The sequence below is a fragment of the Lutra lutra genome, chromosome X (genome assembly GCF_902655055.1).
Source record: "Lutra lutra chromosome X, mLutLut1.2, whole genome shotgun sequence".
Classification (NCBI taxonomy): Eukaryota; Metazoa; Chordata; class Mammalia; order Carnivora; family Mustelidae; genus Lutra; species Lutra lutra.
Window position 1 is genome coordinate 15,896,362 of NC_062296.1, and position 17,523 is coordinate 15,913,884.

At 43.1% G+C, this 17,523-nt stretch overlaps 1 protein-coding gene across 4 annotated transcripts in view; it reads right to left on the reverse strand.

Moving 5' to 3' along the window:
• Positions 1-4,186: 4,186 nt before the first annotated feature.
• SLC9A6 (solute carrier family 9 member A6) overlaps positions 4,187-17,523 on the reverse strand; it is a 52,766-nt gene continuing 39,429 nt past the window's right edge. For all 4 annotated transcript variants that reach the window (XM_047715235.1, XM_047715234.1, XM_047715237.1 and 1 more), the window contains 3 exons: positions 16,599-16,678; positions 10,642-10,747; positions 4,187-6,931 (listed from right to left, as the gene is read on the reverse strand). In XM_047715235.1, coding sequence (XP_047571191.1) covers positions 6,659-6,931; positions 10,642-10,747; positions 16,599-16,678 — 459 coding nt within the window. In that variant the 3' untranslated portion in view covers positions 4,187-6,658. The remainder of the gene's footprint in view (positions 6,932-10,641; positions 10,748-16,598; positions 16,679-17,523) is intronic.

Sequence of the window (17,523 nt, forward strand, 5' to 3'; positions counted from 1 at the left end):
GAGTCCCCTCTGTGGCCCCAGAGCCTGGCCCAGGGCTCAGCCCATTTGACATGTTCAGCGTTTGCCGACTGGAAGTCAGGGAGTAAAGGGTCGGTTGGCCGGAATGTTTAAATCAACCTCTTGGTTCCTCTTAGAAAATGGAGCTTTCTGCAGGGAGCCTGCTTCCACCTCTCTCTCTGTCTGCCTCTCTGCCTACTTGTGATCTCTGTCAAATAAATAAATAAAATCTTTAAAAAAAAAAAGAAAAAGAAAATGGAGCTTTGAGGGTCGAGGTTTCAAGCAAGTGTTAAAAAACAATTTTGTAGCACAATCAGGGGTCCAGTTGCCATTGTCTTGCTTTCTCACACTAAACCAGCTTTATAGTTAAAAAAACAAAAACCAAAAAACAGGCATCTTCCATAATTCGACAGAAGTCTTCCAGATCTTTTCAGACAAAAAAAACAGCTCACATGCTTTTTGCCTAGTCTACACGGAAACACAGCTGTATAGGAAATTCAAATAAATAAAAGAAAAAAAAAGCATGCCATAAAGCCTTGTGACTCCCAGAGCAACCAAGAATTGAATCCTTCTCAAGCAATTTTTGTAAGATTAGTATTTAAACACACAGCAAGCCACTTCAGTTCCAACAAATCTGGAGAAATTAAACCTTGTTTCCAAGAAGTGCTCACTGAGCCTTTGATGCATTTTTTTCATCGCTGCAAAAGAAATAACTCGCACAAATACACCGTGTCACTTTAGGGGGACCGAGGGCCCATCAGCCAGCACCAAGTGGAAAATGAGTAGACCTGGGGTCCAGGCGGATGCCAGGGGCAGGACTCCCCGGCCACAATTGCAGTATGGTGCGTGGCAAAGGAGAGAAGGTCTTTTACTAGGCAGACAGAATTGTCCAGAAACTGTCGGGTCTCACGGAGTTCTGGCTACAGCCAGGACAGCCCCAACTAAGCCACTTCTCAGAGTTCAGTCTGCACCGTGGCAACGGCTTGGGACCCCTCCAACTTGCTGAACGGGAGATTTCAAAGAAAAGCAGCCCAGAGTCAAATCATGGTCTGTAAAGTGTTTTCCATATTTTACTCATACAGCACCTCATCAGCAAAACCTTACAGGGTACGCAACCTCGGTTTCAAGAGCCTTCGGAATCCTGGTCAAAATGTTCCGATGTACATCACTTCATCTGCTCCCCTGAGCAGGGCTGGCAGCTGCACGGGGCCGGAATCAGAATCCAGCACCTACCACAGTGTTGGCACCCGGCAGTAGCTCAATGAATGTTTACTGAGTCAGTCGGCTGGCATCATTTCATAAGGGAAGAAACAGGCTCAGAGAGGTTTAGGTGGCTTCCGGAGAGCGCCCAGTGGCAGGCAGGGTAGGGCCTTTGGCCTATCGCTTCTCCTGCTCCATGCTTCGAAGGCCTTCCAGACCCAGCTAAGTGAAAGGTCAGGAGGACGTTGTGCTTCTTTTCAACACATTCATTGAGCATCTACCCTAAACCAGACCTTTCCGCCACTCTTCCCGTTTGCTGTCTGCCTGGCTGGTTCCTTCAAGCCTTCGTGTTAACGTTACCTCCCGAGCCTTCCCACACTCCCCTGCTGTTCCTCGTGCCCATCGCCCTCCACCGTGTTCCCTACCTGTCCTTGATCCCAATCTCTAATTATTTTGTGTGCGTATCTGTGGTTGGCCTGCTCTGCCGGGAATATAAGCTCTGTGAGGGCAGGGGCCCTGCCCAGACTTTCTGGGGACAGTCAGCCCACTGTAAGACGAGGGAGATGTGGCCACTGAAATGAAGAGCCAACATGGGCTCAGGTGCATTCATGAAAAAGTCTAGAACAACAGACTCCTGGTGCGTGTCCAGAAGATAGGAAGAGAATGAGGCTATAAGCTTGGGAGCAGAAAGGCCCAGAAGACATACCGGCTCCTCTTTTCGAATATCTAAAGGCTGCAAGGGAACAGAGGGCACGACTTGCCTAGCAGGTGCAGCCCGAAAGGGCTGACTGGGAGGAAGTCACAAGGGTAGGTTTGGCTTTGAGGTGCCCCTCGTTACAATTGCTGGGTACTGTCTTCCATATGGATACTAAGGGCTAGGAGGGTGGCCTGTGTCAATTTTATTCTTCACTGTGTATACAGCATAGCACACAGTATGTCTGTGGAACCATTTGATCGGATGAATGTTGTGTGGAAGATCGATTACAGTGGTGAGTTGTCACTGTTCACTCTGCCCAGAACTGCTCCTCGTCCTCACCGCCCTTCATCTGGGTGACCCCCTGCTTAGCTTCGAGGTCTGTTTAAATGTCACTTCATTAGAAGATCTGCCTTATTCCCCTACCAGCAGGCAGCAGTCCCCTCTCCCAGCTTCCCGTACTCTGCCATCACGGTCTTTATGGCTATTGTATTTTATGTTCTTTGCCAATTATTTAAGATAGATATTCCCCTACTGGAAGGCGATCAGTGTTTCTATAGCATATGCTCTGTGAAAGCACGGATGGTTGTGGAACTGTCTGCACTATAGCCACTGTGTGTGGCACAAAGTAAGCTCTCAAATATTTCTTGAATGAATTCACTTTATAGCTAAGGAAGCAGAAAGGCTCAGCAAAGTCAAGTAACCAGCTGACATTGTGTAACAGTGGAGCCTGGGTTTGAAACCAGATCTGTGTAACTCCAAAGCCTGGAATTTTTCTACTACACTACGCTATGTAGGCACAGAGCCACTCTTTAGGACCACACGCTCTGCCACAAAAGATGGCCCCCCTTGGTGAAAATGGTGGAAGGCAGAGTGGGGAGGCATGGTGCTAGCCAGGCTGCCTTGCTTATGGACACAGGAGGGCACTTCACCAAGAATTCAAGAAACTTCCCAATCGGGCAAACTTGTGTTTGGCAGCCAACAGTGCAGCGAATGGAGGGACAGAGCTGAGACTTCATGCCTTTCCCTGGCCTCATGTCAAGCAGGTGGTGGGCAGCGGAATGGAAGCCTGCAATTTTCTGCAGTCTCCTTCTAGTTCTCAAGATGGATTAGCCCGCAGACCGCCACTGGAGCCACTAGAGGAGTGGCTAACAATCTAGACTTTGGATCAAGCCTGGATTTGAGTCCTCGCTCTGTCACTAACTAGCAGGGTGACGACCTCCCTGCACCTTACCTTCCACGTCTGTGAAATGAACAGAACGTACTCCCACTGCATGATTTGGATTACATTAAAATGTAGCTCTTCAAGAAGACCATGTATACACACAGCCTGTATCCAAGAGGGGCTCAAAAAATGGGAATTAGTATTGCTATCATTTCCAATTTATTCTAAGCCTCATACACTGCATCATCTGTGTGGGGTGCCTCCTATCAAGGACTGCCTGATGGAGTTAAAACATCTGTACTTTTATCTCTTTTTGTTAAATAAACTTAAGTTGAAGAAACTAAGCTTAAGTAACTTAAGTGAACTCAAGAAAACAATGCTCCCAACATGGGGCTCGAACTCATGACCCTGAGATGAAGGGTCGCACACTCCACCGACTGAGCCCACCAGGCGTCCCTACCCTTCATCTCTTTACACTCCTGCGTTGAGCCAGGTTAACAATGTACTTACTCAGATCGAATGTCAGATTTGATCTGTGAATTAGAAAACATGGCTTATTCAAGAAAAGAGGGGTGTGTAGGCCCACCACCTGCCTCTCTCACTGGACCATGAATAAGAAAGCTGGCAACAAAACAGAGTGCTAGTGTGGTTGGTGCCTTTACTAGACAAAGTTGCTGTGAGCAAACCCTAAACTATAAAACTGCTCAGGTACACAAAGAAAGATCTAACTGGGGAAAGGGCTGTTTGCATGAGCGTGCTTTCAACTAAACTTGGAATGGCTTTTCTACCTAACAGGACACAGAATCTACTCTCGCCACATCACGGAACTGACATTTTCGTGACATTATCCATTACCGAGCTAACAGGCTACAAATCAGTGTGACGGAATTTGAGTGCTTTGAGTCTTATTTCTTAAATGGTCCAATTGTGACCACAAGCAAACATGTCCAGCCTTACACGTAAGCCCCTTGGTTGGCAGCCCCACACGTTACGTTCTGGTAGGTTCCTGTCTGCTCTTTTTTTAAACATCAATCTTCCCCGCTTTCCCAGTAGGTGTATAGGTAGAAAAATAAATGAAGTCAGCACTCTTTACTTCTCACTAGAATAAACTGTGACTCAAATACGGTGAGTGGTTATTTGCAAGGCTATAATTTTTTTTAATGACAGATTTTCCTAAAAGAAACCACTATAACATCTGTCCAAGTACCCCAAGGGAAAATGAAAAAATACATACAGATTAAGTCTATTTCTTTAACAGCACATTGCCAAACACGGACGACGAGGATAAATTGCCAAGGAACCTTACAAAATAACTTTGAAAGATGCAATGTTTGAGTCACTCAAACGCGCAGGGTTCACAAAGAACAAAACAGTTAAGTCCGAGAGCAGCTCTCCTTTGTGCGTGATGGTAACTCAGACTGTCCTTCATTCGAGTTCACTCAGGTGTCAAAAACCGACGGGTATATGAGCACAGTTTGTTGGTTCTTCTTTGCTTGGAGATGTGCACACAGATTAGAGGAGAGGAGAAGCTTCCAGATGCTGATATAAGCACAGCAGCCTTGGTTCCCCTTTGATAAAGTACGAAGGCAGATTTAGTTGACTCAAGCTGTATCGGTTTCCCTAAGAAAAAGTCTGATGCATGCTGAAAGAGACGAGTTACTGACTGGGTCATGCTAAGTATTTACAGCCATTTTCCTAAAGTGAGCTCAGTAAACTGACAGAATAAAAAAGGTAGTTGTTAATTTCGTGTATGACCTTTCACAACTTGAATAACTTCGTGGGTGAATGACGCTGAAGTTCAAAGCCCCTCAAACACACATTAACAAGAAATGAGAGACTGTATGAAGAGGCGCACGTCCTCTCGAATGCACACGTCACGGGGCTCCTGCATAGCAGGAAAGTCGCTACCACTACGTAACAAATGGCTATGCCAACAGTTAGAGCTGCCGCTCAAGAGTCCGACAGTAGAATTCCCTTAAAATCTCAGAGTGTTCGCAACAGTACAGACACCTTGGGGAGAATAAGTGCATATTTTGTTTGGAAAGACATCTTTTGCTGGGAAATTTGAACATCATGTAAACATATCAGTTTATGAATTGGGTTAAGATTTAAGGCAATGCTACTCAGACCCGAGGCGGGGGGGGGGGGGGGGGGAAGACCCACAAAAGTTTCCATTTGTCTTCCGAAACATGAACAACAGGTCAGGATCCACATCAGAACGTATCCCCCTTTGAAGCATTCACTGCACCTGTAGGATTTCTCAGCATTACAAAATAGATCTACTTTCATTCTCTGAATAGGAAATGGGAAGTTGCTATGTACTCTTCCTTGAAAACTGTAAAAGAAAAAACAAACCCACACCCACACACACCCACATGGCAGCTTCGGTATTTCATATTAAAAAGTAACATGGAGAGGAAGACTAGTCTAGCCGGAGCACGTAAAGGAACACTGCCCTTATGATGAGTTCCAAAGCGGTGCGCTTCTCCCCGACTGACCTTGATGTAGTGTGGAACGATCATGGGAGTCATAAATTAACTTTAAACATCAACTACAGACTAACGAATGACAATGAGACACAGTAAAGTTCAAAAATTTTACATTTTGCTCCTGTTTGGCTGCTAAAGAGCAGCGATTTAAATCGATATAAAAACATCTGACCACAAAGCTTGCTATACAGATAAAGTATATAATCCAAAAGTAAGCAGCACTGAGTTTCTTATTTAAACTTATCTGGTATGGAATATTTACATATCTGGGAAGAGAGCTCTCCGAAGCACCCCCCACTTCTCTGGACTCCGCTCCCACGCTCCGCCCCGGCCCCCACCAATGCAAACCACCTGCCCTGTGCCATGTACACCCGTACTTTGGCTAACCTGGCAGGATGATACGACTCCTTCCTATGGTCTTGGTCTGGGAGAAAAACAACACAGTCTTGGGTGTCATTTGTAGCCCTTCTTTTCTGAATACCAGTGTGCTATAGTTAATGAATCTGTTCTTTCATAGCAAGGGTGGGGGGAAGAGCCCCTCCCACTTCACTCCCAACTCCCAACGGGACAAGATCCGAACACCATCAGCCTCTAATGCCACAACAGGCCACCGGAGAAAAAGGAAAGACAAAGGTCACGACCAAGGCAGTAGCAATGAACACAAGTTTCCCAACAGAGGAACCTCTCCGTCCCTGGGCTTTCCCAGAGATAACACTCCCTCTTTCCTCTCCCTCCCCTCCCACGAAACAAAATTAATTCACGGCACAAGAACTTGGTACTCTGGTTAAGTATCAGGTAAGTGTAAGAAAGAGTAAATCTGTCACTTTGTGTACTTTAACTGAGACGTAAAGCTAACGGAACACACAACATCACTGTGAAAATAACTTTTTTCTAAAACAGATCCAATCTACATAGTGCAGCCAATGAAACATAAAAGAATAGTTTGTTCACAATCTGCCTTGTACAGGATATTTATATTCTCTCGATGCCATATAAAGAGCATTTATATAGCTTAAACATTCAGAGACATGCACTGGGACTTTTTAGGTAGTACAAATTTCTTCACAATCACATGTGCAAATTTTACAAATCACTAGGTGAGTATTAGTAAGCTTAGGCTGGACTGTGTCTTGTATTATCTAACAAATTTAATGGGGGCTCAGAATCATCCATAGGAAGAACCAGGCGTGTTCCCCGAATGACCAGTTCGTGGTCCCCAAACGCAAGCTCCCGATCCAAGGCATCTTCAGAACTGTTTCCCATAAACCTCCTAGGGGCACCAGACGCTCCCGATTCGGTGTTCACAGTGGAATCCCCATACGTCAAACTAATATCGCCATCATTGAGAATAAGATCGGAGTCATCGTCTTTCAATTGCTCCTGGTTCTAAATGCAAATAAAATAAGTCTTAAGAATTGCTATGTGACTGACTCAAGAAACATTTCCAATAGAAGAATTTTTCGAGGATTCGCATTAAAACCCTTCAGGACTAGTCTGCTGCCTTCAGGATAAAGCCCACAGTCCTCACCTTGGCTTAAAGACACCTCGTGACTCGGGATGTGGCGTTTCACCATCCCCCCACCCCATCCCGCCCTGGCATCTGCCTCACCCATGCCAGCTGCCCCACTGTGTGCCTGCCATTTGAACTGCTGACACGTACCCAAATCACTCATGCTTTCCCTTACCTTCTGTCTCCCCCGCCGTCCGTCCTGTGACTAGAGCCTGCTTATCACTGAGGTCTTGGCTTAAAAGAAAGTCCCTTCCTGCTGGAAGTCTTCCTTGATCTTGCAAAGCTGGCTTAGGTGTGCCTCCTGTGCTCTCTCCCAGTGTCCGGCACTTAGCCCTGGCCCTGTAGTGCCCTTTACCCTTGTACCACAGCTGCACACGCACTGGTCTGCTCTCAGCCCACACTAGCTTCTGAGCCCCTTCTACGCTCGAGTCCAACCACCAGACGGCCTGGGGGCACACAGAGGGTATTCTCCAAATGTAAGGTCAATGGATCACTGAGTGGATGAGTGGATTTATGGAAATGAAGCTTTTACTTCAGTATGAACAATGCCTAGAGATATAATGTGTTGAAACCTCACTGTACACTTGTCTCCCAGCTCAATAAGCTTCTGGTTCTCATGGAGACTTTGTGGCCAAAAATGTAGAATTAAATAAAGTTCTACAAAAGGGGAAAAATCAAACACACACACACACACATAATGCCATTTTGGTAAATAAAAGAATGTTATATATGCGTAGAAAACTTTGGAAGGGTAGTCAACAAAATGATGATCTTTAGCTCTGCATGATAAAATTGCTAGTGATTTTTATTTTCTTATGTTTTTGTACTGAAATTTTATTATATTGAGTACATATTACTTTTAAAAATCAGAAAGTCATCCTTTTCTAATATAAAGCATAAGAATCATTCTAAACACTCCTATGGATCTGACAAAAAAAAAATCTGTGACTAATATTTCTTGAGGGAAGCAGAGCTGATACGAACAGCGGACATCTGTCTCTCCTGAGCTGTATGTGTTTAAAAATCTTAAATTTGTCTGAGAGAGTCAGACTGAGGAGACTGTTAAACACCAATTTAAAATAGTTTTAATTTGCTGTTGCTAAATATTTGCCTAAACACTCAAAGCCATGTGAATTAAAAACCAAACAAACCCATTCTACTAACCAACCATAAGGCCCTCCTGCTCTATAGAGTATGACATGAAGGCCCACCAGGGTCTGTCACCTCACTGAGTGATATTCAACAAAAAAGCTCGGGGATGCCTTTGCACCAGCAAGGGCTCTTCAGCACCTTTAAGGGACTGTGTTGAGTGTGAGGTTTGGGGCAATAGCTATCAAATTTTAGAATGCATATATGCATTTTGACTCAGCAATTTAACCCTTAAAATCTATTTTATATACCTTTATATACTTGGATAAATTCATAGGTACAAGAATATTTACTATAAACATGGTTTGTAGAGACAAAAAAGGAGAGGAAACAACTTAAAGGTCTATCCATAGGAGACTGATTAAATCAATGCTGGTCTAGCCACACTAGGCAGCCATGAATAAAGAGAAGATAATGGGTCTCGTGTAGTCATGGAAAGGTAGCCACGACATATCACTAAGTGAAAATGCAACTAGCAGGACAATGCAATTGTGATCTCACTTGTATAAAACAGTAAGAAAGCTACACATGTAAATTTGTCTAAGTTTGTGTAAAGCTATATATACACATGTAAGTAACGTACTTCCTGTGTATTAGGAAGTATACACAATAAATCATTAATAAAGACCGTTTCTGGGGGGATGTAGGTGGGAGAAGGAGCAAACTGATTTTTCACTTTGTACATTCCATGCTGTTTGAATAGCTGGCCACAAGTAGAGTTAACTTTAATAATTAAAAAAGTAGGTGTTGTTTAATTAATTAACAAATGAAAAAACATTAAAAATTAAGTTTTATGGTTATTACAGGTTATATGCTATCCCCCCAAAGATGCTAAAATCCCAACCACCAGTACCTGTGAATGTGACCTCATATAGAAATAGGGTCTTTGCAGATGATCAAGTTAAGATGAGGTCATTAGTGTGGGCCCTGATCCAGTATGACTGGTGGGTGTCCTTAAAAAAAAAGGGGAAATTTGGGGGGACACATACACACAGAGTGTCATGTGAAGATGAAGATAGCAATCTATATAACTCATCTAAAGCAACACCAAAGACTGGCAGCAAACCATCAGAAGCTAGGGAGAGGCCCGGAGCAGACTGAGCCTTATGGCCCTCAGAAGGGACCAACCCTGCCCACACTTAGACCTCAGACTTCGAGCCTCCAGAACTATGAGACAACACATTTCTGTTGAGCCATTCAGTCTGTGGTACTTTGTTACGGCTGCCCTAGGAAAGGAGAATGACAATGTTGTATTTTGCTATAGTCCGCAGGATGCGTAGTTGTGGAACTCTTGGCTTTCGGTGACCGTGAGTGGGTCTCTGGAATCCAAGAGCTGAGGCTCACTGACCGAGCTGACAAAGCTGGCTGCCCCTCTGCGGCCTCGTAGGCTGACAGGGCACAGAGGACAGGGAGGCTGCTTGACATGGAGAGCCTGGGCCATGTGGGAGGGAGAGACAAGATAACACGGGTGCTCCCCACACCCCCGGGCCTAATCTGTCAGGAAGCTGCATGGACTCAACGTCCCACAGAGCTGTAGGGCATCCCACCCTGTAGGTGCCACCTCTACTAAGACTCCTCTGCCCGTCCCTTCTCTGTGGGCTCTGCTCTAACATACCCCAGAGGAGGGCGTAGGGAACCACACGGTGCCTGTCTACACTGCTTCGCCATGGCCTTGTTGCTCTACTCAAGCTGTTCCATCAGACCAGCCCAGGTGGTGGGCTTAATCTGAGCCCTGTATCTGATGCCACAGATGATTTTGGAAGGGTTGGGTTGGAAGCAAAGGTTTTTTTTAAAAAAGAACTTGAAAAATAAGATGTTCATATTTTAAAGTAAAGGCTGTCAGCATTTGTCATTTCTTTCTGTGTTCTGACGCATGCTGAATCACCAATCTCATGTTGGCAGCTAAGGGAAAAAATATGGACTCTAGGTTCTATCTAGATATGCTCTTGCCACCGAGCAATGTGGAACACTGGTAGATAAACTCTCCCTGATGTCCAAATGTGGTGGGTTTGAAGTAAAAGACCATCTGTTGTGCTTTAGGGATATCAAAAATGATTTTATTAATCCTCTCAACATGACTGTGACCTCTCTAATTCATAGATGAAAACATAACACATTCAATACTGAGCTTGGGCCACATACTGTAAATAAATGAAAACCAGTGTGGAAATAGAATTATTTACTAAAATCGCTGACAGTAAGTGAGGCAATACACTAGATCTCTTTTCAAATGAGGTTTCAAAGACCGTGAAATTGTATCTCTAGATTTCTATATGGATCCATATGCATTTTCTGGCCGGGCAAAATAGGCTTATATTCCCTCTCATGGATTTTATACCTTAAAGGCCGGTGAAGCAAAACCGAACCAGTGATGTATCCACAGAGCAGAAAAATTTAACTTCATGAAGAACTTAGGTTTTGGATAAAAGCAACTTACTTCATAAGCTTGGGGGCTGGTCAGGCATCTGGCGACAGGCCCGCAGCAGGCAGGGAGTGTTGTAGTGAGAGGAGGTCCACTGTGTGTCAGCAGGGGCTTCAGATAGCTGCACCCTGGGTTAAGGAAGAGCCACGCCCCTTTCCTCCCGAACTCCAAACAAGTCGTGTGCTCACCACCACCCTCACGGCGTACCTACTGCTTCCGAGGGCAGCGGAGGGCTTTCACGTGTGCTGCCTCATTTTGTGGCCACATCGTGCCAGTGAGTCAGCAAAGCGAGATTTTGCTACCATCTCTATTTCACAGAAATGGAAACTGAGGCTCAGGGAACTGAGCTCAGGGAAAGGAATGACCCACCTAAGAGTCACACAATGAAGCAAGTGACCACATAGGTGGGTCATTTCCATACACGAACCCAAACTGGTTGGATTCCAAGTCCTGCACCATGTCTACTGTGTCATATTGCCGTTTTGCTTTTACTAAACCCAAAGGGAAGACAGAATCACTCTCAGTTTAGCACTGAAGGAGATATGGTAGAAAGTAAAGAGTGGGAAGAGTCAGAAAAAAGATGAAATTTTCCAGTCGCAGAACTTAGTAACAAAAATGGTTTTAATCATCTATTGTGAATTCAGTTGGTATCTTGAATGAGCTGAAACTTCGTATCAAAGGAAATTCAATTCTAAAAACGTTTAAAAAATTATGCATCATGAGTTCCTCTATCGCAGACCCTTATTTCAGTGTTCATTTATTTTCCAAAAAATAAAAACAGACACGATAACAGGTATGATACTCAGAAGAAAACAAGAGGGAATCATAAGAAAAAGTAGAGACAATGGGAGAAAGACACATATACATATTCCCCACTTTCTGAAGTCACAACCCAAGGTTGTTCTCAGTTAAAAATGAGGAATAGTCCTGGGGCACCTGGGTGGTGACTCAGTTGGTTAAGCGTCCAACTCTTGGTTTCACGTCAAGTGGTGATCTTGGGGTCATGGGATTGAGTCCTGTGCTGGGCCTCACACTCAGCACAGAGTCTGCTTGAGATTCTCTGCCTCTTCCTCTGCCCCTGCTTGCACACACACCTACTCTCTCTCAAATAAATAAAACCTTTTTTTAAAAAAAATGAGGACTAGGGGCGTCTGGGTGGCTCGGTGGGTTAAGCCTCGGCCTTCGGCTCAGGTCATGATCTCAGGGTCCTGGGATCAAGCCCCGCATCGGGAATCTCTGCTCAGCGGGGAGCCTGCCTCCTCCCTCTCTCTGCCTGCCCCTATACTTCCTCCCTGTCTCTGCCTGCCCCATGCCTACTTGTGATCTCTCTCTGTCAAATAAATAAATAAAATCTTTTTAAAAAAATGAGGACTCATCCTGTATCTATTAAAGAAATGAAAACCCTCCTCAGAGAAAATACTCCAGGCCCAGGTGACTTCACTGGTATAGTCTTCCCAGCACTTAAGGAAGAAAACATACAAATCCTCCAGAAAACAGAAAAAGAGAAACATTCTTCCCCATTCATGTCATCAAACCAGCATTATCTTGCTATAGTCACTTGACAAGGACATTACAACAATGACAAAAAAAACCCACAAACCAGTATCACTCCCAAAAACAGACACAAAAATCAGACACAAAATATCAGTAAACTGAATCTAGTGACACACAGAAGGGATGGTGTATCACAACCAAGTGGGATTTGTTCTAACCGTGCAAGACTGGTTTAATATTCAGTCAATGAAAACAGCACAATGACAGATCAAAGGAGAACAAATTAAATACACAATCACCTCAACTGATGCAGAAAGAGCATCTGATAATATTCACTGCCTGTTCATGCTAAAATCTCTCAGGAGTCTAGAAATAGAAGAGGATATCCTTAACCTGACAAAAGCTATCTCAACAACCTATAGTTAACATCATACTAAATGATGAAATATTGAAAATTTTCCTCCTGAGGTCAGGATAAGACAAAAATGTCCACTATTGTCACTTATACTCAACATTGTACTGGAGAGGACCAGCCAGTGTAATAAGACATTAAAAAAAAAAATAAGGTGTTCGAAAAGAAAAAAAGACACATTATTTTTCACTTGATTTTATGAGCAGTAAATACAAAAGAACTATTCGCTAATAATCAGTGATCGTGACAAGACTACTGGATACAAGGTCAATATATAAAAACCCCATTATAGATCTATATATTAAGAGCAAACAAGTAGAAAATAAGTACCTTTTACAACAGCATCAAATACTTAGGGATAGTAAATACGATAAAAGATATGCAAGACTGGTCAATGAAAACTATAAAACATTAATGAGAGAAATTAAAGATCTAAAGAAATGGAAGGCTATACTGTGTTATTAGATTGGGAGACTCGATACTGTTAAGACGTCTGTTCTCTCCAAATTCATCCACTGATTTAATACAAACCCAAGAGAATTACCAGCAGGGTTTTTTTTTGGTGAATGGATGAGTTAGTGAGAGTATGTGTGCGTGTGTGTGTGTGTGGAAAGTGGCAAGCTGTTTCCAAAATTTAGATGAAGATGCAATGAACCTAGAATAGCTAAGGCAATACTAAGAAATAACAAACCTACAGAACTTCCCCTATCAGACAGCAGGATTTATTACAAAGTACAATCATTAATAGAGTGTGGTATTGATGTGAAGAAAAAAAAAAGACAAAGAGAGAAGAAAGTCCAGAAACAGACCTCCACTCATATGGCCAAGTGATTTACAACAAAGGCTCCATTCCAATTCAGTGGGTTAAGGACGGCATTTTCAATAAATGGTGTGGGGTTAATTGTATACTCATATGGGAAAAAAGTAGGTGTTGACCCATACCTCACACCATACACAAAAATTATTTTGTGGTGGGTCAAAAACTTCAGTGTGATAGCTAAAACAATTACACTTTAGGAGAAAACATAGGATCTTGGGATATGAAATATAAAAGCATTATCAAGACACAAAAGCACCAAAAGAAAAGACAAGTAAGATAAACCTCATTAAAATGAAGAATTTCTATTCCTTACAAGACAGGATTAAGGGTCTCCTGGGTGGCTCAGTTGGTTAAACAACTGCCCTCTGCTCAGGTCATGATCCTGGAGTCTGGGATCGAGTCCCACATGGGGCTCTCTGATCGCCAGAGAGTGTTTCTCCCACTGTTCTCTCTCCTCTCGTGCTCTCTCTCTCATTCTCTCTCTCAAATAAAAAAAAAAAGACAGGATTAAGAAAATGAAAAGGTGAGCTAAAGACTGGGGGAAGATATTCATAGTACATACAACCAACAGAGAACCCAATTCAGGAACATAGAAAGAACTACAAGTCAATACGAAAAAGGTAAGACAAATCAATTAAACAATGGGCAAAGGAACTAAACAGAACTAAACACACTTCATTAAAAATGAAGTCCAAATAGCCAATAAACATATGAAGGAATGCTTGATCTCACTGGCCATCAGAGAAATGCAAATTACACCACATCTGGTATCACTAGGTATCCATGGAAATGGCTACAATTTAAAAGATTGATTAAATATCAAGTTTTGGTGGAGATCGGGAACAAGGGGGACTCCCTGAAGTTGCTGGTAGGAATGTAAGTTGGTTATGACCACTCTGGAAAACTGGTTGGCAGTATCTATGAAAGCCGAACAATACACTTGCTCGAAGTTTTTCCCCTAGGTATATACCCAAGAGAAATGAGTGCCGAGGGTCACTAAGAGATGCATATGTGGACTTTTAACTTTGTTCGTAATAGCCAAAAGCTGGGAACAACCCAAATGTCTACCAAACAGTAGAATGGTTGGAAACAAACAAACCAACAAACCTGTAATATATTTGCACTTTGGAGCACCACACGGCAATGAAAAAGAACGAATTACTGGTATCGGCAATGATATGGACAAATTACATGTTGCTAAGTGAAAAAAGTAAGACATAAAATAATACGCGATACATGATCCCATTTATATGGAGATCAAAACCAGGTAAAACTAATCCATGTTGCCAGCAAGCAGAACAGTGATGCCCTTTGTCGGGGGAGGAGAGGCAGGAAAGGCACTACTGACTGTAAGAGAACACGCGCAGCTTCGGGGATGCTGGAGATGTTCTATGTATCTTTACAAGGGTAGCAAGCACACAGCTATATACACAGGTCGCAAGCTTAAGATTTGGGTATATTATTTCAGTTGTATCTCAATTATAACAATCTGGCTACCCAAAGGACCTGAGATCCAGAATGATGAATAATTAATTCTACTAGGGCACTAGGTATTAAAATTACTGGGTTTGGGGGCACCTGGGTGGCTCAGTTGGCTAAGCGCCTGACTCTGGGTTTTAGCTCAGGTTATGATCTCAGGTCGTGAGACTGAGCCCCACATCAGGCTCTGTGCTGGGCATGGAGGCTGCTTAAGATTCTCTCTCTCCCTCTCCTCCTGCCCCCCGTTCCCTCCCTGCCCTAGCTCTCTCTCTCTCTCAAAAAAAAAAAAAATTACTGTGTCTTAGTCTAGCAGTACTGCATCAAATCTTGGTGTTTGCTTCTATAAAAATATACAGAAAAATAAGCTATTATTCTGCCCTTTCTCTACATCAGGATTATTTAGTTGTTTCGTACATGTATTATGCAGAAAATGTGCAAAACATTTTATGCAGGAAACATTAAACAATTTTTGTTAAATCAGAGGGAAGAAAAAGCCCCAAGAGATATGGGAGTGGCTTATACCCAAAATGCTGATAATGGAGCCAGAAGTAATGACATAATCATTAAACAATTTTAAAGAGGCAGAATCTCTCTCCCTACTGGGAGGCTTAATACCACAGATATGCTTGTGTTCTTATTTCCATAGAGTAATTTCATTTTGAGTACTTGCAAAAAGTGATTGTAAAAATCTAGCAAATGGAATATAGTAAGTAGTAGCTTCTAATGATAAGTGCCAAGTGCATTTTTCTTAAATACACAAAGCTTTCATCAGCAAGTCGAAAGCAAGGGAAACATTTTTTACGTGGTTGTCCCAAACTGGCTTTGGTGGAACAGAGACCGGGTTTTGATTCATTTACTAATAAGCCTCAGCCTAAAAGAACTGCATGCTCCCTTTTCCCAGTTCAATTTTCAAATAAGAAATTGATTTTTTAAAAAAGATTTTATGTATTTGACACAGAGAGAGAGAGACTACACGAGACAGCATGCTCATGCACAAGCAGGGGCAGAGGGAAAGGGGGAAGCAGGCTTCCCGCTGAGCAGGGAGCTCAATGGCAGACTCAATCCCAGGACCCTGGCACCATGACCTGAGCTGAAGGCAGACGCTTAACCCACTGAGCCACCCAGGTGCCCCTAAGAAATTGATTTTAATAAATAGTAAGGGATAAAGTATTTTCTGAAAGGCATGATTTAAACAGGTTATAGAACATAACACAACCCAAAGCAGTGCTATGAGGAAGACAGTTATAATAGAAGACAGAGATTGGTAAACAATGAAACACTGGCACCTTGAGTGGATAGGCGAATCTTCCAGTCTCCTGACAGGTCAGGGAAAGCAGACCCACCACTGGCTACCACGGTATCTAATATGACTCTGTTTTCATCTCATCTGCACGCTTTTCCCTGAGGCAGCCTTTCCGCTTTGACCCTAGTGCACTGACAAGGACTGGCAAATAACATTTTGCAAGATTCACTAAATTAGGTAAAAGACAACAACTGCTCCATAAAGTCTCCCATAAGGGCTCCTGAGGCCGATCACACAGCTACCTTCTGCACTAACCGCTCCCTGCTGGTGTCATGGGTTTTCAGAGGGATTCATTTGTGGGGATTGTCTCTCATAACCTTCTCCACCACCACACTGAAGGGGAAAAGGAAGACCAAAGGCAGGTTTTGTATTCCACTTATGGAAGGGAATAGTCAAAACAGCCATCCCATTAAGTTGTAACTGCCCATGTTCACACTACCATTTCTCCCCTCAGTTAAGGATACTTATGGTCAAAGTTGTACCATATCCGGAAAAGCCAGGCACTCTCGGCTTTGGTGGTTCTTCTCTCATTTTCAGGGATACCCTGCAAACAGATAATAAAGAAATCAATCCATATACCAAGATTAAAAAAAAAACACATTTATTTAGAATGATTTCTTTTTAGACTTGGAAATATAGCCTACTTCAACACAAGATACCCTCTATCACAGGTAGCATTAGACATTTAATAGCTTGTATACTGCAGCTTTGGAATACGGAACTGAAATGTTTTTCTGAATACCTCTATTACTCAGGCTGCCTGCTGATTTGTGAGTCGACTGTCATTTAAAAAATCAATGTGTGATAATTCACCCTTAAATCTGCAAGACTTACACCCACAATGTGAATTGCATCTTAACAGAAAACATCATATCGACATCCCTATCTTTGGGAGTTGTTATGGGTCCCAAAAGTAAGGGGCTTCTGCAAAGATGCTATGTTCTTAGAACACTAGCAAAATGAAAGCAAGCAGAAAAATTCCATGGTAAGCCTGACTGGCTAGAAGGGAAAACTAACAAAGCAAGCAGGCCTCTTCTAAAATAGCTTCCAAAAACAAACTGGGTCCTTATTTGTAATGCGGAACAGTCAGCAGTGGGGCAGTTAGGTGATCTGGTTCATGTCAGCTCTGACATGAACTAGTTGGACATGTCCCTTCCCCTCTCTGAGCCTGGATTTCTTTGTGTCCACAGCGTGAGGGGTGCAGAATCTCAAAGGCCCTTTCTAGCATGGATGTTCCATGGTCCCAGGCTTTCTAAAGGACACAGAGTTTAGATTCTGGGTTTTGGTTCCTTCCTGTCTTTCCTGATCTTCAAAATAAATAAGTAAATCTTTCTCTCAACATGTATCCAAACATACACAAAGTAAGAATGTTTGAGAACACTGCATGGG